Source organism: Dama dama, chromosome 15 (genome assembly GCF_033118175.1).
Source record: "Dama dama isolate Ldn47 chromosome 15, ASM3311817v1, whole genome shotgun sequence".
Classification (NCBI taxonomy): domain Eukaryota; kingdom Metazoa; phylum Chordata; class Mammalia; order Artiodactyla; family Cervidae; genus Dama; species Dama dama.
The window spans coordinates 16,340,061-16,362,001 of NC_083695.1; the positions used below are offsets into that span (position 1 = coordinate 16,340,061).

The 21,941-nt window shown below is 48.0% G+C and overlaps 1 protein-coding gene across 1 annotated transcript in view; it reads left to right on the top strand.

Moving 5' to 3' along the window:
- The first annotated feature begins 12,433 nt into the window (after positions 1-12,433).
- Positions 12,434-21,941, top strand: part of GALNT2 (polypeptide N-acetylgalactosaminyltransferase 2) — a 176,732-nt gene continuing 167,224 nt past the window's right edge. The window contains exon 1 of the mRNA XM_061161532.1: positions 12,434-12,619. Within this exon, the coding sequence (XP_061017515.1) occupies positions 12,494-12,619 (126 nt within the window). The 5' untranslated portion in view covers positions 12,434-12,493. The remainder of the gene's footprint in view (positions 12,620-21,941) is intronic.

Here is a 21,941-nt window from a genome sequence, read left to right on the forward strand (position 1 = left end):
TCTGCTTCTCTTTACCCATTCTGGAGTCAGTGGGGCTCGCCTAGGGGTGTGGGAGTCGGGGAAGGTACCCGTAGACACCTGGAGCCTCTTGGGGCTCATCCTCAGCCTCTGCAGCGCCCTTTGCAGGCCTCTCAGACTAACCTCTGGGACCCACCTCCAGCTCTCCCCACCCAACAGCGAAGTCTGGAGCAGAAGATCCAAATGAATTGAAACCCATTTCCTCCGCCATGTATACAGTATACTAGAAAGTGTGAGTTTTTTTTTTTTTTTTTCTTGAAAGCAGAGGTTTTTCTCTGTGTTCTTCATCAGTGTTTCCTGTAACCTATAATAGAGCTTGGAAAAAGTATATACTCAAAAAAGTCTTTGCCAAATAGGTGACTCAGCTTACTGGAGATTTATACTTTGAACCCTTTATCCCCAGTTACTCAATGAAACACTCAGGAATGATCAGTTATCTTCTTGGGGAGAAATGTTCTCCCTCCCATTGCCTCCTTATGCAAAAATAGCTCAGAAATGACCCCCAGGCCTGTTCATCTGATCCTGCAGCTGGCTAAGGGAGCTGATTCCCAGATACTTCCCCATAGTCACCTGCCCAGCTCACCGCCCCATCCTCGAAGCGGGACAAGCTGTGACTGTCTCCTTCTCATCACCAACCTCATCAGGCTCATCAGGCCCTCTCTCTCAAGCCCTTTTCTCTCCAGAGCTCTCCATCCCTCATCCCTGCAGACGTCAAACCTTTCTTCTGTTCTTTCATGCTTAACATTGCGTTTCCTTCCTAGGACCTCCAGACACCGTGCCTCTTGTGTCCAGCAAATTGGCCCCCTTGGTATCAGATGCAGGAATTTTTCTTAGTATAATCTCTCTTTTCTGACATTCTAGAACATCCTGGATTCTCTTCCTGGTTAAGAAGTTTCTAAAAAGACATTCTGTCTGAGGATGAAGCATCTTTGCTAACAGAGGTATGGATAATTTAGATGCTTTTATAGAACTTCCCAAGAGATTAGATCCAGAGCAAAAAAAAATCTGTGGAGCTGAGCTTAATCCTTAGCAGTTTTGAGGACAGAAACCCCATAGTGCACATTTTTGTGTCCTTTTGGATTTTAGAGAAGTTCTAAACCCAACAGAGACCTGTAATAAACACGTGTTGAATAATTGATTGACTGACAGCCAGCCAAGAATGCTGGATGTTTCTGTCTGGCTACAAGGTCTGGGTTTGGTTTTTTTTGTTTTTTGTTTTTATTTAGGAAAAATTGTGATTATTTTCACTGCGATTGTCCTGCAAATTTCCCTCATTTTTTTCTTTATTGATTTTCTCTCCCAACTTTTCAGCTTGAAAATTTTTTAATATGGACAAAGTTGAAAGAATAGGATAGTAATCTCATTTATGGTCTCCACCTGGATTAAATAATTAATATTTTTCCATATGTGTTTTCTCGCTATATGTTTATGCCTGTGGCCTGCTCAGTCGCTCAGTCATGTCTGACTCTTTGCGACCCCATGGACTGTAGCCTGGCAGGCTCTTCTGTCCATGGGATTCTCCAGGCAAGATACTGGAGTGGGTTGCTATGCCCTCCTCCAGAAGAACTTACTAACAGAGGGATCGAACCCGTACTTTCCTGGGACTTCTGCATGGCAGGTGGGTTCTTTACCGCTGAGCCACCGGGGGAAGATGCATATTTATACCTCTCTCTATAAAATAACTTTCTCTATAAATATAAATACTTCTTTGCTGGCTCATTTGAAAGTAAGTTGCAGACATCACGACACTTCACCCCTTAAATATTTCAGCCTGCATCTGCTAAGAATGAGAACATTTGTCTACATAAGTACAACAGCATTATCAGAACTAAAAATTAATAATCATGTCAAAATATAATCTAATATTCCTTCATTTATTCTTAAATTGGAGATGCTTGCCTTTTGATTACACAATGACTTTGTTTTCATAAATTTAATTTCAATTCTTTTTCCCTACAAGTTCACTAGATTTTATAGGGATAGGAAAGATCTATATTTCACAGAAAACCACTGAAGTCTCTGGTTCTGGCATGATAAAGCGCTAGTCAGGCTCAAAAGGTGAGTTGTGTCCAGAACAGGCCACATCTGTCCTTAAGCAGGATCTGGGGAAGTGTTGCTTTGGGCCCCTGAGGGCTGCCCAGGCCCACGGGGCTGTCAGAGACTCTGAGCCCTACAGTTGTGCAGGGTAGAACCTGTTCTAGCTTCAGTCTGCTTCTAATGTCCTTCACATACTTGCCTTACAGAATTTAAACACAGTAAATGAGCCAGCTCCCCTCTTGCCAATTCTGACTCAGTAGGTGTGGGGTGGGAATCACAGGAAATTGTATTTTTACAAAGTTCTCCAAGATTAGAAATCTGGCAGGGGGAGGGGGGAATGGAAAATCCCCCATGACACTGTCTGCCCACACAACACTTCTCTCTATATCCTATGTGTATGTGTTTATAGGTTTTGTAAGATGATTCCAATTATCTTCAAATGTGAGTGGTGTATAAACTATAAATAAACGAGCGACTTCCCCAGCACACCCATGCACATGTTCCTATCTTGGGACTCTGCAGCTAAGGGAAGAGGGGGTGTTGCTGTGAGCCTAGAGTGAATGGCCTGGGTCTTCACTTGGCCCTGCTATATCCTAGTTGCATGGATGGTTTAGAAAACTCACTGAATTCTCTGGGCCTCAGGCAGTCCTCTGAGATGAACAGAGTCACTCAAGAGTACTCAGTGAGCTATGCCCATGTAGGCACTCTGAGATAATGCAGCAGGAGTCCAGGTGAGTTGGAAGTCTGTTCACCGAGTCCAGGTCTATATAAGGGGCTGCCAGGGCAAGGGCACCAGGGGTTTATGTATCTTGGGAACTGAGAGGTCTCCCAGGAGAAGTCCATTGTAAAACAGGGCAGCCACCATGGGCTGGAGGAGAGAAGGGAAGAGGACTTCTGGGGTTAAGGAAGCAGCTACTGGTCATCAGAAAGTTCTCCTCCCCACTCAGGATGTGCAATACAAGAGTAGACAACAACGATTATCATCTCTGAGGAGTGTGGACAGGACAAAGGTCCTCAGCAGCTCTGGGGCAGCTTGCCCCATGCTGGCAACAGCAGAGATTGCCCTGGGGGCACCCCTCCCCTGGAATGGGTTTCTTGGGACTCCTGGGTGAAAGGGTTCACACAGGCAGGAGGCAAGTCAGAAGCACATGCTTAGTTGACAACAGGACGGTCATGGGGATGTCCTCCTTGTCTCAGGCCCTCATGGGGAAAGAACCATCCAGAATGAAAGGGGCTATTGTGCCAGCTCCCAGCTCTAGTCTGGAGCTCCTGTCCAAGAGAGGCTGGGGATGGGCCCCAGCACAATGATGGACAATGAAGAGCAGGAAGGAGGTGTGCAAGCCCCTGGGCAGCCGGCCCTTTATCCCCCATGGCCTGCCGTTCCCCTAGTGTGGGGCGAGGAGGCTGTGCAGACACTTCTGGGCTGCTCTGTTCTTTGCTGGGTGGATTGCTGGGGCCAGTAAGGAAGTGAAGACAGCAGTGCTGAGGGGGTTCTGGACAGAGGTGTGATGAGCCAGGCTGAGTATCACTGAGGCTTTAGACGCCAAAAAAGAGTCAGTGATTCCTCCTCCTCTCTGATTGTTTAATTGAAGCATAGCTTGCATATAGAAAATGCATCTATCATAGCTTTCCAGTCCATCGGACTTTTTCAGAAACTCAATGCCTCCCATAGCCAGCACCCAGATCCAAAGCCAAAAGGTCCTCAATTTCCCCAAAGACTCTCCTGCTTGCTGAGCTGCCTTGGGCAGGTAACACAATAGCACTGGGCCTCATCGTAAAACTGGAATAATCGTAGTGTTTACTTCATCAGGCTGTTCTGAAGATTAACAATAATCATGGAAAATAATACACAAATAGCACTTGGAACAATGCCTGGTGTGTAATAAGCACATCATTAATGTTTATATTTCCAGGGCAATTGAATTCTTTAACCTAAATCACAATGATGAATAATTTCTCAGTCTCAATTCAAGTCAGGAAATTTCTGGGAAGATTATGGGAGGTGGTCATTGTATGTATCCACTGGCTATGGGAGGGACAGTAGTCCTCGACTCACCGTGGATGGGACTGTTATACTTCCAAGTGTCCCCTCCCGTTAAAGCCAGCTCATGGTAGGACATGGGCAGCAGGCTTTAATGTCTGCTTTTTACAATGTGTGTTAGTCAGTCATGTCCAATTTTTTGTAACCCCATAGACTGTAGCCTCCCAGGCTCCTCTGTCTATGGGATTCTCCAGGCAAGAATATTGGAGTGGGTTGCTATTCCCTTCTCCAGAGGATCTTCCCAACCCAGGGATCAAACCCCGGTCTCCTGCACTGCAGGCAGATTCTTTACCATTTGAGCTATAGGGAAGAATTTTTATAGGAGTCTCAATATCCATGGACAGGGGAGCCTGGCGGGCTGCAGTCCATAGGGTCACAAACAGTGGGACATGACTGAAGTGACTTAGCATACACTGCACAAACACACTTCAAGTTTTGGGGGTAAAGAGTTCTTGTTATTCAATTTTGGTGTGTAATATTCTGGTCCCATCTAAGCAGTTAAAATTTTGTTTTTCTATTCTTTCCTAGTTGGATGTTTTCCCTCTACTAAAATAGTTTAGGAAAAGGAAAACTGAACAATCAGATTATTTAAAAAAAAAAAAAAAAGGTTCTGTTGCATAAAGGCACAATATTTCAGCAAATTGTACAGGGCTCCTGACACCTCTGCCAACAGCAACTGGGACAGTGAACGGCTGCAGAAATACCTCCGTTTCATTGATGTGTTGCTCCAAGTAGGCACTGTTCCTGCTGTACTGAACACTCAAGAAAAGCGCCCTCAGGGCTTCCGGCAGAAGAAGATGACCCAGAAGAATGACTACCGCCAAGCTGCTGAGGCTGAGTCAAGGACAAGTCAGCACTTAAGGAGAGTTTGCATTCGGCTCATTACCCAGAGAAACACAGGACATGTGTACAAGCAGGTGTGGGTGCAGGTGTGGCAGGAAGGTAGACACATGTGAAAGGAAGGGGAAGGAGAGCTCTGTGCGAGCTGCCTCTGGAACCAAGATACAGTGAAATTTAGAGGCCTGAGCTGGGTAGCTTTACTCAAATGGTTTCAAGGTTCTGCCTCTTTCTTCATTCGCAAAATGCAGCAGATCATCACACTGCCAGTTAAATCATTTTTTAAAGAAATTAAGTCAAGCTTACAGGAAAGGGGCCAAAATAATTCTCCTGTGCTCTTTACCTAGACTTAGCACCTCCAAATATTGAATATTTTGCTACAGCTGTTTTTCTGAGCTGTACTTTTCCTGAGCTTTTGAGGATAGCTTGTGTCTAACAGGCCACTTTAACCTTTGATACTTCAGTTGCTATGTCCTAAGAACAAGACTTTCCTATGTAGTCATAGTACAGCTCTCACAACTGGAAACTCTCACCCTCCACACACGCGGGCAGTGCTGTGCAGCGGGCAGTGCTGTGCAGTTGAGCTATGCCGCTACCTATCCTGCATCCCTCATCCACTTTCATGAATTGTTCTCGTCACGTTCTTAGCCCCTCATAGACGATCACAGACTCAAGTGGTCATCCTGTCTGTCTCCTTAGGTCCACGAATCTGGACCAGCTCCTCGCCCTTTCCTTCTCTTGCCTAATAGTGACATTTCTGAAGAACACAAGTCAATTATTTTACAGACTGTTCTTCAATTTTGTTTCCTTCAATATTTGTTCACTATGAGATTCAGGTTGTGTATCCTTGGCCAGAATACTAAGATGGCATTTTGTGTCTTTCTGAGGATATTTGTGCAGGCACAGGATATCCACCTGACCCTCATGAGTGAGTCATCTGATCACCTGGCCAAGGTGTTGCCCAATCTCTCCACTGTACAGTTACTAGTCTTCCTCTGTAACTAACAAGTATTCTGACAAAAGACACTATAAACATCTTCCTTCTCATCCAACTTCCCTGTTCCTCCTGCCCCCACCACACACACTTGAATGAGTTTTCTCCAACCAACCATTACTATGATGGTTGCAAAGCAGTGACTTTTAATGTCACCTTCCCTTCACTTTTATCAGCTGACATTCTATGGAAAGAAAGAACCCTCCCATCTCCTCCATTTGTTTATCTATTAATTATCAGCATGTACTCTTAGATTTCCATTTTAGTCAGTATTTATTTTGACACATATATGTCCTAGATTTAGACAATGGGCCCTTCAAGCTGGCTCCTATGACCTTTTACCCCCAGCTCCCCAAACTGAAACTCTGTACCTTACTTTCTATTACCAGATGTTCTAGGCTCATCTAGTACCATCTAGGCCCCCATCTAGATGTGGAAAATTCTTCAAGAGATGGGAATACCAGACCACCTTATCTGCCTCCCGAGAAATGTGTATGCAGGTCAAGAAGCAACAATTAAAACTGGACATGGAACAACAGGCTGGTTCCAAACTGGGAAAGGAGTACATCAAAGCTGTGTATTGTCATTCTGCTTATTTCACTTACATGTAGAGTACATCTTGCGAAGTGCCAGGCTGGATGAAGCACAAGCTGGAATCAAGACTGCTGGGAGAAATGTGAATAGCCTCAGATACGCAGATGACACTACCCTTATGGAAGAAAGTGAGGAAGAACTAAAGAGCCTCTTGATGAAAGTGAAAGAGCAGAGTGAAAAAGCTGGCTTAAAACTCAACATTCAGAAAACTAAAATCCCATCTGGTCCCATCACTTCATGGAAAATATATGGGGAAACAGTGGAAACAGTGACAAGACTTTATTTTCTTGGGCTCCAAAATCACTGCAGATGATGACTGCAGCCATGAAATTAAAAAAACGCTTGCTCCTTGGAAGAAAAGCTATGACCAACCTAGACAGCTTATTAAAAAGCAGAGACATTATTCTGCCAACAAATATCTGCCTAGTCAAAGCTATGGTTTTTCCAGTAGTCCTGTATGGATGTGAGAGTTGGACTATAAAGAAAGCTGATCACTGAAGAATTGATGCTTTTGAACTGTGGTGTTGGAGAAGACTCTTGAGTCCCTTGGACTGTAAGGAGATCCAACCAGTCCATCCTAAAGTAAATCAGTCCTGAATATTCATTGGAAGAACTGATGCTGAAATTGAAGCTCCAAACTTTGGTCACTTGATGCAGAGAACTGACTCATTGGAAAAGACCCTGATTCTGGGAAAGACTGACTGCAGGAGGAGAACAGGAGGACAGAGGATAAGATGGTTGGATGGCATTACCGACTCAATGGACATGAACTTGAGTAAACTCCAGGAGTTGGTGATGGACAGGGAAGCCTGGTGTGCTGTGATCCATGGAGTTGCAAAGAGAAAGAGTCGGACATGACTGAGCAACTGAACTGAACTGAGGCTCCAGTCACAGATCAATTGCTGCTCCAAGGAAACTTTCTTGGGATGGAAAATGGGATTTAGAAACCAAGATCTAGTTGCAAGATATACTCATTTATGCCAAGAGATTGTTGCTCTGGTCCTTTCAATGGAAAGACCTAAGAAATATGTACATACATGAATATGGTATATGTAGAAACATTTGTTTATATGTGAACATAAAGATGAGCATAGACAAGTGTATATATGTGTATGTATATATGTATAAAATAGTGCATTCACACTGTTCTAATTCCAAGTCTACTCCAAGTAATCTTTGCTGTCCCTCATTCCACACTGTATCTCCCTTCTTCCATAATGAAAATCCTAGATTCTTGAAACAATACATTTTCTGATTTGCTTAATTGCACAATATGCATAAAGTACTTCGATTGTGAAAACCATAACACTATGAAGAAGAAGCATAAAGAAGAGTTCAAAAATTGTCTGGAGTTCTTTTGTTTTCTAGGCTAAGGGTATATAGACCAAGTACTTTGTTTAAAAGTTATACATATTAATCCCTTTATGCCCTTTCAATCTGACTATGGTATCCATTCACAATATAGTTGGGTTCAGGCACTTCTGTTTGGATTCAGTTTCTAGTGTTCTGCTCATAGTTTTGTTGATTTTATTTTACTTTTGAATATGTAGGACATTAACATGTTTCCAGGACTTCCCTGATGGCTTAGACAGTAAAGAGTCTACTTGCAATGCGGGAGACCCGGGTTCAATCCCTGGGTGAGAAAGATTCCCTGGAGAAGGAAATGGCAATCCACTCCAGTGTTCTTGCCTGGAAAATCCCATGGATGGAGGAGCCTGGCAGGCTACAGTCCACAGGGTCACAAAGAGTCAGACACGAATGGGTGACTAACACACAAAACATGCTTCCAGGATCAAGCCCAGGAGAAAGGTGACAGATGCCACACTCTTCCTGTCCCTCCTTCTCTTCCTCCCACTCCTTACAGGTAACTCAGTTCATTACTTTCTGGTTTATTATTGCTGTGTCAGTTGCCAAAATAAACGTATATTTGTATGTTTTCTTATTTTCCCTTCTTACATAAAAGTAGCATGTAATATATAAGCTATTGTATTTTGCATTTAATATTTCATTTAATGTTTAATAACATATCCCAGAAGTCATTCCATATCTGTTCATAGAAGTCTTCCTTATTGTTTTTTATAGGCCTACCAATGGAGTATCTTGTCATGTTTCCAAATTTTTTCCAGTTTTTTGGGGGGATAAATAGTATCTCTGTAGTTTTAATTTGCAACTCTTTTACAAGTAAAGTGGAACATCTTTTCACATGTTTACAAACTCATGAGATCTTTACTGTGAATTGTCTGCTTATGTGTTTTGCCCTTTTTAATATTTAAGTTCTTTATATATTAAGGATATTACTTTGCCCCTTTATCTATGATAGGTGCAGAAATAATTTCTTCCCATTTGTCATGTCTTTTTATTGTGATAAAATGTACATAACATTTGAATCCGTTTCAAGGGTACATTTCAGGGCCATTAAACATATGGACATTGTTCTGGACCGCCATCCATCCCCAGAACTTTGTCATCTCCCCAAACTGGAACTCTGTACTAATTTCCCCATTTCCCCTCTGCCAGTCCCAAGTAACCACCCTTCCTTTCTCTTTCTGTGAATTTGACTCCTTTAGGTACTTCATATAAGTGGGTTCACAGTATTTGTCTTTTTATGCCTGGTTTATTTCACTTAGTATTATTCTGTATCATTCAAAAACTTAGTATCATTCTAAAAACTAAGATCATGGGATCCAATCCCATCACTTCATGGCAAATAGATGGGGAAACAATGGAAACAGTAACAAGACTTTATTTTCTCGGGCTCCAAAATCACTACAGACGGTGACTGCAGCCATGAAATTAAAAGATGCTTGCTCCTTGGAAGAAAAGCTATGGCCAACATAAACAGCATATTAAAAAGCAGAGACATTACTTTGCTCACAAAGGTCTTTCTAGTCAAAGCTATGGTTTTTCCAGTAGTCATGTATGGATGTGAGAGTTGGACTATAAAGAAAGCTGAACGCCGAAGAATTGATGCTTTTGAACTGTGGTGTTGGAGAAGACTCTTGAGAGTCCCTTGGACTGCAAGGAAATCAAGCCAGTCAATCCTAAAGGAAATCAATCCTGAATATTCATTGGAAGAACTGATGCTGAAACTGAAGCTCTAAACTTTGGTCACTTGATGCAAAGAACTGACTCATTGGAAAAGACCTGATGCTGGGAAAGACTGAAGGCAGGAGGAGAAGGGGGTGACAGAGGATGAGATGGTTGGATGACATCACCGACTCAATGGACATGACCCTGAGTAAGCTCCAGGAGTTGGTGATGGACAGGGAAGCCTGGAGTGCAGCAGGCTTCGCACCCACGGAGGTGCGAAGAGTCAGACACAACTGAGTGACTGACTTGAACTGACCATGTTGTAACTTATGTCAAAATTTCCTTTCTTTTAAGTCAAATAATATTCCACTGTGTGTCACATTTCATTCATACATTGGTTGCTGGACACTGGGTTGCTTCCGTATTCTGGCTATTGTGAATAATAGCGCCATGAACACAGGAGCATGTGTTCGAGTCCTTGTGCTCACTTCTTTTACGTATGTACCCAGAAGTGGAATTGCTGAATCATATGGTAATTCTAGGTTTAATTTTTTTAAGGAACATGAGTTCCAATTTCTCCACATCCTTTTCAATATCTGTTATATTTTGGGATTTTTGTTGTTGTTGAAAAAGAATAGCCATACTAATGAATGTGAAGTAATATCTCATTGTGGAGTTTATTTTGTTTTTTGCATAATCGGTGTTGGAGGTATATTCCAATTTGCCCTCATGGATTTTAGTTGTTGTCATAAGCTCTATTTTCTCTTTGCAGTTTCTTTGTCTTTAAACTTCCCCACATCACATCCAGCCTCTCTTCTGACTTCGTATCTAGAAACTACAGTGCCTTCAGATCCACTGCCACGCACAGTGGAGTTGAAGCTTTGGCCATAAAAAGAGCTGGACATGACCGAGAAACCACACTGAGTTATCTGTTTGGGGGAAGCTCATTCTCCAAGAAAGGCATACTTTTTGTACTCAGTTCTCATCTATTTGCCTATAGCCTGGATGCTTGAAAGCTGGACACAAAAATCCTTGGCTGGTACTTTCTTTCCTTGAGGGTCTTGTAAATACTCTTCTACTGTTGCCTTGCCTAAATATTTATTTATATAAGTAATTTGATCTTTTTGCCTTTAAAACCTAGTAGTTTTAATAAAATATGTTTTGGAGTTGATTATTCCACTCAGTTCTCCAAGGTATATTGTTGTCTAGTTTCGTGTCTGAGTCTTTTGTGATCCCATGGACTATAGGCCTCCAAGCTCCTCTGTCCATGGGATTTCCCAGGCAAGAATACTGGAGTGGGTTGCCATTTCCTTCTCCAGGGGATCTTCCCAACCCAGGGATAGAACCCGAGTCTCTTGCATTGGCAGGTTTCCTTACCACTGAGTCACTTGGAAGCCCCTTTTCTCTGCATACTGAAGTGCAGTTTTTAATAGATAACCACTCTGAGGGAGGGATTAGTTGTCATTTATTTCTGTGGGATCCTTAATTTTCCTTTGTCAGTTCCTTCTTTTCCTTAACTACCAGATCTCCGAAGGGCACTGCCATTTCTCTATTTACCTGACACTTCCCAGAAGCAAGGCGTCCTCAAGCCTGCCACATCCTGCCCATTCTCTTTCAGACCTCTTCCCTTGTCCAGTCAAGTACCCAACCTGTATTCAGTGTTTAGTTCTTGTGGTTGGACTTGCTCTTCATAGAAGGATTTAAGCCTGGGTTACATTTAAGCCCTTGGCAACAGTGGAGGGAGCTCTGTTGGAATTTGATGTCTTTTCTTTACTCTACTTAAGAAGTAATTTGAAGGTCAGTTCATCGTATTCACTGTCATAGTAGAGCTGAAGGCTTGTTTGTGTTTGTATTTTATTGAGGATGTGAGTAGATATTCAGATGCAGACAGCTGCCTTTATCCTCTGAACTGGGCAGCTTCTGGAATCCCTTTTAAAATATCAAGCGCTAAGTAACATTCTTTCTTTCCTAGGAACGCTGGAAACTTTGCTGTTACAAGGGCATTGTCAAGGTTACAGTTCTGTTACAAGACAGATCTGTCTTCTTGCATCTTTAAAGCTGTTACGTGTGCTGCCTCTTCTTTCTTAAGATCGAAACAGCTGCAAAGAAAGGATTTTAAAAATACGTGTTGCCTTCCTTTTTCCTCATTTCGTGTTTACTTAAAAACGAAAAAGAAAACCCTGCTATTAAGCTCTCTGTTCATCCCCAGAAACATGTTGCCTTGAAAAAACACCTCTCGGTTTCTACCGCTAGGCCCCCACCTCTGCGTAAAGAAATAAATAAAACAGACACCTGGGGATTAGGGATGTTTTTGCTGCAATATTGGTAAGAAAACTGCAGCGAGCAGCAGCCAAGTCGGGTCCTGGAGAGGGTATTTGCACCAAAAAACTCAGGTCTGTCGGCCAATAAGAGGGAGCCTGCCAGGGGTCTGGGGTGGTCCCAAAGACTGAGGACCGAGGAGGCAGTGCTTTAGGCCGGGCAGCGCGAGGAAGCGGTGACCCGCTGTCCCCGGTGTGGGCGCCTGTGTGTGCGCACGTGTGCGCGCCTTCCCCGGGGCCCCGGCGACCACCTGTCACTCACAGGGGTGGCCGGGCGGCGGCCGGCGGAGGCACTCCCCGCGGGGCATCCGAGCCGCCGCGGCGGAGACGCGGTAATCCCCTCCTCCGCCCCCGCCGGGCCCCCACAGCCGCCGCCGATTGGTCGCCCTTTGCTCCCTGACCCCCTGGCCGCCTCCGCGGCTGCCGCTTCCTGCTCGGGCGCCGCGCGGCGCTCCCGGCCGGGGCGGAGCTCGGGCGCTGGGCGCGCGCCGCCCTCGCCGCCAGCCGCGCCGGAGGAGGAGCCGCCGCGCCCTTCCCCTTCCTCCGCTCCTCCCCGGCCCGCGCCCGCCGCGGCCCCAGGCAGACTCGCGAGCAGCGGCCGCGGCCGGCGGCCGAGTCGGGAGGATGCGGCGGCGCTCGCGGATGCTGCTCTGCTTCGCCTTCCTGTGGGTGCTGGGCATCGCCTACTACATGTACTCGGGGGGCGGCTCCGCACTGGCCGCGGGCGCGGGCGGCGGCGCCGGCAGGAAGGTGAGTGGGGTGCCCGCCCGCGGCCCGGCCCCTGGAATCCCCGGCGCCCATGCGCCCGGGCCCCGCCGCCGAGGCCCCTCGCTCGGACGCACCGCCGGGTTTCCTGGTCCGTCCAGCCCATCTCCGCCCGGATCTCGGCTCTGGCCATCCGCCCCCGCCTTGGGCCTCGCGGCCGAGCCCCTGGGGCGGGGGGCGCCGCCGGCCGCTCGGTGCTCTCCGGACTCGGGAGGGGGCGACCCCGCGCAGCTCCCGGGGCTGGGGTCGCTGACGCCTCTAGTCGCCCCCTGTCCCCGCTCTCCACTCCTCTTAATTTGAGTGTCGTCCGGCTGCCGGGAGCCCAGTCCCCTGCGGTGAGAAGTTTGGGGGTGAGAGTACTGGGAAGCACAAAAGGGGGTGGGGGGAAGGGAGAGAGGCGGCTGCCTTTTCAACGTGTCACGTACCTTGCGAGAGAGGAGTCCAAGTTTCTTTTCAGCCCTTTGAAACCAGCCACTGCAGCCCCCCTACCTCCCCTCGTCGCCGCGCCGCGGGGAGGGGGCAGTTCTGGGTCTCGGCCCGCTTCCCCTGGGGGCGGGGGCGCAGCCAGCCCCGCGCCCGGCGGAACAGACCGCGCTGGCGGTGCAGGCGGAAGGCCCCCGGGCCCCGGGTGAGGCCGGCCGCCCACACCCCCGACCGTCCCCTCCCTGCCCCGGTGCTCGTCCTGACCGGCTCGGCCGGCCCTTCAGCGCGGCCCCCGGCGCTCGCCTTGCCCAGTCCCTCGCTCCTGTTCAGTGGGGTGGTCCCTCTGCTGAGTGTGTTCTAGACGGGTTCCCAGGGCCGAGGGCTTGGGCCGTGGGGACCGCGTGAGCCGCTCTGCACTGCCCGCCGCTCTAGGAAGGAAATGGAGCGCCTAGGGCGCCTGGCCTTGCGATCCTGCTGGGAGAGCGGGGCTCTGGGCGGTGCGCATGCCGCCAGCGGTGTTTGTCGTGTTTGGTAACTGCCAGGCTTTGGAAGTGACCCCACACCGTGAAACCCCTATACTGTGACGTTTAGTGTCAGCGCAAATCCAGGAAATCCTGAGTTAATGAAGGTGGACCATGGGTTGAACTGGAACCAGAGAATGGCATCCTGGAACAAGCAAGACGCTAGAAAGTGGATGAAAAGACTTTAGCCCTAAAGTCAGTCCATAAATGTCAACGCTGAGGTCTGGCTACTTAAGAGGTTTCCTTCCGTCCGTCCTTCTTTCCTTCATTCTCAGCTGAAGGTATTAGATGGAGACAGGTGTCTTATTTGATTCATGGTAAATTTCTTAGGCTATATCTAGAGGGGCATATAGGAAAAGTCTTCTCATGTACAGAATTGGCCTCGCTTGTTTCTGAGCTGACAGGTTCTCTTAGCCCTATCTTTTCCCTGTTTTAATCCAAGGAACTGTTATTCAGGCCCATGGGGCTTGTTCATCCTTGGATGGTAAAAAGTGGTGCACCCAGGGCACGCAGTGCAGCCGTTTGAAAACTGTGGTCATATGAAACTGGAATTATTTCAAAAGCTTTGCTTCCCAGCAAACCGTGCTTTCGCAGGACCATGTAGCCTGGTGTGCTGGTGAGACCTGGCAAAGCTTTCTGCCTTTCATGTGAAAGAAAACCAAATACACAAGCCATGCTTTGTGATCCCCTTTCCTGGGTCTGCAGCTCTCATTAGCACATGCGATTGGAATAGCACAGGGTGACATTAGCGTCTGGAGGAGCTGACTTCTCCGTGGTGGGCTTCAGCTGCTGGATGGGTTTTGAAGGGTCTTCAGTTGATCCTTAGTTAAAAAAAAAAAAATGCTCCTAGAACTCCTTGTGGCTGGGTGACAGTAGGAAAGTTCAGAGACCACATAGAAAAAAGTGTGGGAAATGAACAATTGTACATGGATTGGTGATTTTGGGATTCTATTCTTTTTGTCAATGAACCATAAAATTTATTCCTAGCCATTAGAATGGTTTGGCAGATCGTCAGTTGAAGAAGAGTTGTGTACATGCAATAGCTTTTGAAATTCAAGAAGACTCATTAACATGGCTTGGACCCTTATATTAAAGAGAACACCCTAAAACCATTTCTGGAGGAGTCAATAAAACCTGTGTCCTGAATTTCTTAGTCTAGAATATAAAACTGCATGGTCTTTTCTCCCTCCTGAGTTGTTTCCATGGATTCAGAGACTAGAAAGTCTCTTCAAATTTAGTTCATCCTCGCGATAAAAGGAAATGTATAGATTTTCTGGCTTGTAAAGTATAAGCATAAAAATGCTAAGGTAGTATGTGTATATAGGCAGAACTTAAATACTAGCTATAGTTTTTTAGGTGTAAGTGGACTTATATTTCTTCTCTCATCTTGTACCATTCACGTCAAGGCTCTAATTCCACATTTAGTCAATTTCTCTTCACCTTGACATTTCCCACAGGGTACCAGGCTTCAGTATTAGGCTTTGGGGTATTGTCTGTCTGATGGGAGCCTGACTAGAGTTTCTGCTGCTTCAGCGCCCAGCCCAGGCTTGTCACTGTGTGCCCTGCCTGTTGAATAACTCCTCTGAGGACGGGTATTCTCCATCTGGTGAAACCCAGAGAACCCACTCACCTCACAATGCAGGTTTAATCGACTTAATAGGAGCAGAGACTGCGCTAATCAGGACTCAATGCTGAAGTTCAGGTTGTATGGTCAATACAACCTGACCATATGCACAAACCTGACCTTTGTGCACAATGTTGCATAAAATTATATTTTATTTACTTTTGCATAGAGCCTTCCCTCCCCTATGTTTCTCTCTTTCCCCCAAATTGATGATTTGCACTTCAAGGATGCCTCGCCTTTGAGCATCTTAAATACTTTAAAATTTTAATCATGTTAAGCCTCCTGTGGGCCTTGGTATCTTGGCATGATGGAGCTGCAGAGAAAGGAAGGGATTTCTGTTGAAATGAACGTGCCTCTGGGTGAAGTGTGGCTCTTTTGGTTGGAGAGGGAAGGGTTTTCTAGTGTGTGAAGAACGGTCTCCTGAGAGAGAGTGTGTGTAGCCCAGGACCCATTGTCTGTGCCCCCGCACCCTTGGGAGGCAGGGAAGGCATTCTCGTAGGGCCTGAGCGGGGCCTGTCCTTCTGGTCACTTCCCCTTGCCCTTCTTCCGTGAGCAGGTGCTGCAGTCCCTGCCCTGGGTCCCAAGCTGGGTGCCTTTGGGTCAGGTATGGAGGGGCTTTCTAGGAGAGGGGTTGATCTCTTCTTAAGAGTACTGAGGGGCCTCACGTGGCTGGAGTGGGTACGTTTGTAGGGGAATATGAGAATGTACAATGGAAAGAGTTTGGGACTAAATCATAAAGGGCCTTGAATGCCAAGCTGAGCTGACTTGTTGGTCATAGTTTGATTGTCCATAGAGAACCACTGGTGTTTTGTGAGCCGGGCGGTAGACATTTAAGGAGAATGGCACGGATCCATTTATTGGCACTGAGACGAGACTAGCTTTCTACCTCTTTCTGCTTAGTGACCTTTACTAATTTCCTAAACCTCTCTGACCTTCAGTTTCCTTATCTTTAGAATAGGAATAGTTCTTGTAGCTAAAGACTAGATACTATTAGTAGGTGTTGGCAAATAGTAGGTGCTGAGTAGATGGTGTCCAGAGTGGGGTGCGGGGAGGGACAAAGCCTAGAATCTTCTTGAAAATATATTGAACTAGGAAAATATATTGAACTGTCATCTTCTTGTTCTTTAGAAGTGTTTTTCTTTTTTTTTTTTAAGTCCTTCATCCATTCCTCCCAGGTTGATTTGGTTGGTTCATTTGGGCCAGTACCATGACCCTTAGTGACATCAAAGACTACTTTTTGCAAAGTGGTCTGGGCAACATGCCAGCTCTCATGTCTCCACCTGTGGTGTCAGAGTGGGGCTGCTGGCTGTGGGAAGCCACCAGGAGAGTGGGTGCAGGACATATCCTTCTTTGGTGGTTGTTTAAACCAGTGGGGTGCCGCTGATCGTGACCCTAAGTGGAGTTCCTGCGGTGAGGAGGCCGGTCCCCCTGACAAGCAGGCTCTAGGCGTCCCACTCACCCTCCGCCTGCAGGCTTGCTTCTCCTGGCAGGAGGGGAGGTGGCTGTCATCACCCACACGTGGGAGGTGAGGCGGGACACAGTGGCTGCCGCATGCTTTCATGGACATCAGCAGATCTGTGAGCATGTCCATGAGGGGCTGAGGAGGGGGCCCGGGCCACACCCTGCCAGCCAGTCAGTTAAATTCCACTTGAAAGGAGGGTTTGAAGTTGAGATCGGGCATGCAGGAGTTGGGGAAAGCCACTGTACAGTCAGGGAATCTGACAAATGGCAAATCTGACAAAGTTTCTCTAGGGAAACTTTTTTCTAAAGAAAATATAAGTGTCACTCCTCTGGAGCGCCTTGGGGCTCATACATGACAGGAGCAGGCTGTGACCAATGGCAAGAGCTGAGGGGCTCTTTCCCCAGCCCTCTGGTGAGAGTGAGACAGAGCCCGCCGTCCCCAGCATGGAGCAGGCTCACTGGCCTGGGCTCCATCCGGCCTCTGGGGTGGGCTCGGGGCGCCTGGGGAGTTGTTAGTGTTCTGTGGGGGCTTCAGGCCCCTTTTGAATCTCCCATCCCAACTGCTAGTGAGAGGTGGGTCTCCTGTTTGGATCAGGAGAAGAGGTATTTGAGAGGAGGTCAGAAAAACAGTTGGGGTGGGGCAAGGGGAGACATATATATAATTATGTATATGAAACTATATATTGTTTATAATTATGTGATTTTATACACACACACACACACACAATTTATTGCTGCCATTCATGTTTCTGAGATCTCTAGGGAGAGAGAAGTCACTTTGGGAAGATGCTGATTTCAAGACAGGCAGTGCCCTGCTGCCTGAACCTCTAGCAAATCCAGTGGCATGTGGCTTAGTGGAGGGAGGTAGTAGGCTGCCTGGGGCAGAGACCAGGCTCTCACAGGAGCTGACTGCCGGGTTCTGGCCAAGATCCTGAGCAGAAGGTAAGGTGTTCCTGGGAGAAATCTGTGAAGTCTCCTAGTGGCCCAGCAGAAATCATGGGGTGAGGAAACAGCCCAAACTGGCCAAGCCCATGCCCCCTGTTTGTTTTTCCTCTTTTGTCCCCATGAGCCCTGTCCTGCGAGCCGGATGGGTGTCGGACATGACCATGTGTGACATGTGTGACATGACTGTGTCACACAGCTCACGATGGTGGGAGCCTTCCACGTGGATGTTAGATGAACGCCCCTCTTTGGGGCCCCTCTGCACCTCCCCCCCGCCCTGCTCTCCCCTGGGGACCCCTGCTCCCTGACCCGCCCCTGCTGCAGGGCCTCGGGACCCTCGCCACGGCTGTCCTTAGGTAGCTGAGCGTGGCTCCTGGAGAGACGCTGCGTCCCTCAGAGCAGGTGCTGGCCCGGCCTCACTGTCCTGACCTGCAGGGCGGCCTCCCCTCGAGGAAGCCTGTGATGCCAGGTTGCTGCCAGGGATGCCTGTCCCACCACCGTGGCCTTGGACCCTCGCCACCACGCCGCCTTATGGTGTGGTTCCTTCGGGAGGACCTCCCGGCGCTGCCCCAGACGCCGCCTGGGTGGGACCCGGCACAGGCCCAGTGTGGTGAGGAGCCCTCCTCCGTGGGGAGAGTTATGTCGAGCGTGTTGGTGCCAGCCTCCTACAGACACTGCTGCCCTCCAAGGAGAGTTGACCTTGTTTTCTAACGGGTGTGAGCATGCGCTGACCTTTGGCCACACACTTGACCTGAAGGATGAACCCCAGTGTGGAGGTTCTAGTGAAACTTGTCCAGTTTACCTGTTCAGTCAGGAGAGCGTCTCCCACAGGCTTAAAGAGCCAAGTCCTTCTCTGAGGAGCTCCGCCCTGAGGAGCACTGCCTTCTCCACCTCCCGAGCCCAGGCTTCTGCTCGCATCTGCCTCCTACAGGGCAGACCGAGGCCCTGGGCGTTTCTGCATTTAGTCATGACCAGTATTATAGGCCCAGGAAGAGAGTGTCGCTTTGTACAGATTGGGTTTCTTAGCATGCCAGGACGAAGATGGCAGTGATTCAGTGTGGCTGGATTTGAAAAAAACAAAACTGTCGTCGCATAGAATCTCCCTCCTGGCCTTACATTCAAATAGCTTTCCTCGGCTCTGGGAGTCCTGCGCCCCCGCGCCCACTCTTAGAGGCGCACCTGGTCAGTTGTGACTCAGCCTGCCCTTGGTCTGCCCACCTGGCCTCCCAGCCCCGCCGCTGACTGCCTGGTCCTGTCTAGTGACTCTCTGGGAGGAGGCTTGGCCTGGGCACCAGGGAGAGAGTTGTTGAATTCCCAGAGCCCAAACCAGGACCAGCATTTTGGCAGGGACGAGGGTGCCGGGGGGCAGTGGTCACTCTAGCGCAGGGCCCCTCAGCCTTGACACAGTTGGCATTTTGAACCAGATAACATTTGCTGGGGGCAGGGGGCTGGCCTGTGCACTGTCGATGTTTAGCAGCTTCTGCTGGATGCTAGTGGAACCACCCTTCTCAGCTGTCACCATGTCTACAGGCCTTGCCAGGCATCCCGGGGGACAGGCTCGCCCTCACTTAAGAAGCACTGCTGTGGTCAGCATGAACTTGACTTCTTTTTTTCTCCCTGCGGGATGGGGCCCTCGCTTTCCAGGTTTCCCGTGTTCCTTCCATGCGCTGCCAGTGCCCAGATCCTCTGATAGTGGTGGGATGTTCCTGGAAGGTGCTCTAGAGAGGATGCACCCACAGGAATACTCCACGGGAGGTCATTCCGTTTAGCTCCTTTCTCCATCCTTACCATTTGCTGTGTGAAATGTTTCCCGTGTTCCTGTCCTCAGGCCTCTGTCTGTCCGTGTTTCCCGTGTTCTTGTCCTCAGGCCTCTGTCTGTCCTGAAGTCTCTGCTTCCTGCTGGCAGGAGCAGACATGAAAACAGGTTGTGGGCCCTTTCATCAATTCTTCTGATGAGTACTACTTGAGACTTGCTGTGTGCCAGGCACTCCTTGGTATTTGGGTTACAGCAGTGAGTAGAACGAAGACATCATCCCAACCCCTGGGGAACTTTCACCCTGGGGGCAGTGGGAACAAACACGGTGATAGGTAGTGAAAAGACGCAGTGTGAGAAGGGGCTGAGTGCAGAGGAGAGAGGGGGGCCCTGGAGGGGTCAGGAGTCAGGGAGGGCCAGGTTACAGTAAAGAGAGACTGGAAATAGAACTGCCATATGACCCAGCAATCCCACTGCTGGGCATACACACTGAGGAAACCAGAATTGAAAGAGACACGTGCACCCCAATGTTCATCACAGCACTGTTTATAATAGCCAGGACCTGGAAGCAACCTAGATGCCCATCAGCAGACAAATGGATAAGAAAGCTGTGATACATATACACAATGGAATATTACTCAGACATTGAAAAGAATACATTTGAATCAGTTCTAATGAGGTGGATGAAACTGGAGCCTATTATACAGAGTGAAGTAAGCCGGAAAGAAAACCACCAATATACTAACACGTATATATGGAATTTAGAAAGATGGTAACAATAACCCTATATGTGAGACAGCAAAAGAGACATAGATGTCTAGAACAGTCTTTTGGACTCTCTGGGAGAGGGAGAGGGTGGGATGATATGGGAGAATGGCAATGAAACATGTTTATTATCATATGTGAAATGAATCGCCAGCCCAGGTGGGATGCATGAGACAAGTGCTCAGGGCTGGTGCACTGGGAAGACCCAGAGGGATGGGATGGGGAGGGAGGTGGGAGGGGGGTTCAGGATGGGGAATACATGTAAATCCGTGGTAGATTCATGTCAATGTATGGCAAAACCACTACAATATTGTAACTAGCCTCCAATTAAAATAAATAAATTTATATTTTAAAAAAAGAGAGAGAGAGAGAGAAGGGCTGTTGCCTGTGAGGTGCAGGTTGAGCAGGTTTGAGCCAAGACCCAGAGCAGGGGCAACTCCAGCTTCAGAGTGTCTGACCTATTGGGTATGCTCTCTATGCCTTGATTTCCTTTGCTAAATATTGAGCCTGTTTTCTTTCTGGAATCTGTTGCCTCTGGTCTGTCAGTGGTGGAGTTTCCTCTATCCCGTGGCAAGGTCAGGTCTTTCCTTCTTTTTTAAAAAATTTATTTATTTTTAGTTGAAGGATAATTGCTTTACAGTATTGCATTGGTTTCTACGGAGCATCAACATGAATCATCCTTAGCTTTGTTCACCCATGTCCCCTCCTGCTTGAACATCCCTCCACCTCTGTCCCCATCACAGCCCTCTAGGTGGTTAGGGAGCGGGTTTGAGTTTCCTGAGGCATACAGCGAATCCCCATCGGCTGTCTATTTTACATATGGTAGTGTGTGTTTCCAGGTTACTCTGTCCATACCTCCCACCCTCTCCTTCTCCCCCCAGCTGTGCTCACAAGTCTGTTCTCCATGTCTGTGTCTCCACTGCTCCTCTGCAAATATCAGTACCGTCTTTCTAGGTTCCATGTATATGTGTTAGTATTTGATAATTGTTTTTCTCTTCCTCCGGCCTTTCATTCTTGTTCCTCAAGGAGTCCCGGGTGAGGAGTGTTCTGGTTAACAGAACGCATGTTCCCGGTTCACCCCCTCCCGCCCCGGGCTGGGGACGCCGTTAGGTGCTGCAGGTTAATGTGTTGCTTGACTCTGGTCTGTGCTGAGGCAGCAGCCTTCGTGGTGTGATTTCTGAGCAGGTCTCTGCAGGGCTGGCTGACCTGGTGATCACTGCTCCCCGTCCACTGTCAGGCTCAGCACTCCGTCACACGGCGCATTTGTGGAGTGCTCTCCACACACATCACCGTTTAACGAGAAGTCCCGCCGGTGCCTGTGCCCCTGCTCCTGCACAAAGATCCCACTGGGATATTGTCTCTGTGAGTGGCTGTGGGTCGGGAGGCTTGTGGTTTTCTCATCTGCAGGAAATAGGAGGTTAGGGGCCTGCCTGGTCCCCGGGTTTTGGAGAGGTTGTTCTTGGCAATGGGGTTGTGTTGAAGCACTGTGATCTGTGATATTTGTAGGAAATAAAGTGGACATGTGATTTCATTGCCTGCAGCTCCTTTAGGGAGTTCTCAAGCAAGAGCATCAGCCACTTTTCCTGGTAGTTACTGGCATTCATGAGGGGTCTGTAGATGCCTTGCTGGGGTGTGTGCCATGCTGCCAGCGTGTTTCTGGATAAAAAACCAGAACGTGGACGTGGCTGCAGAGGAAAGGTCATTGTAAAGACTTCTGACTCAGGAGCCACCATTCAAGGTTTCTTCATCTCTGCCTCAGAGGCTCGTCCAGAAAGGACGCCTGTCTCCTCCTGAAGGGTGCTGCTCCAGAATGGGGAC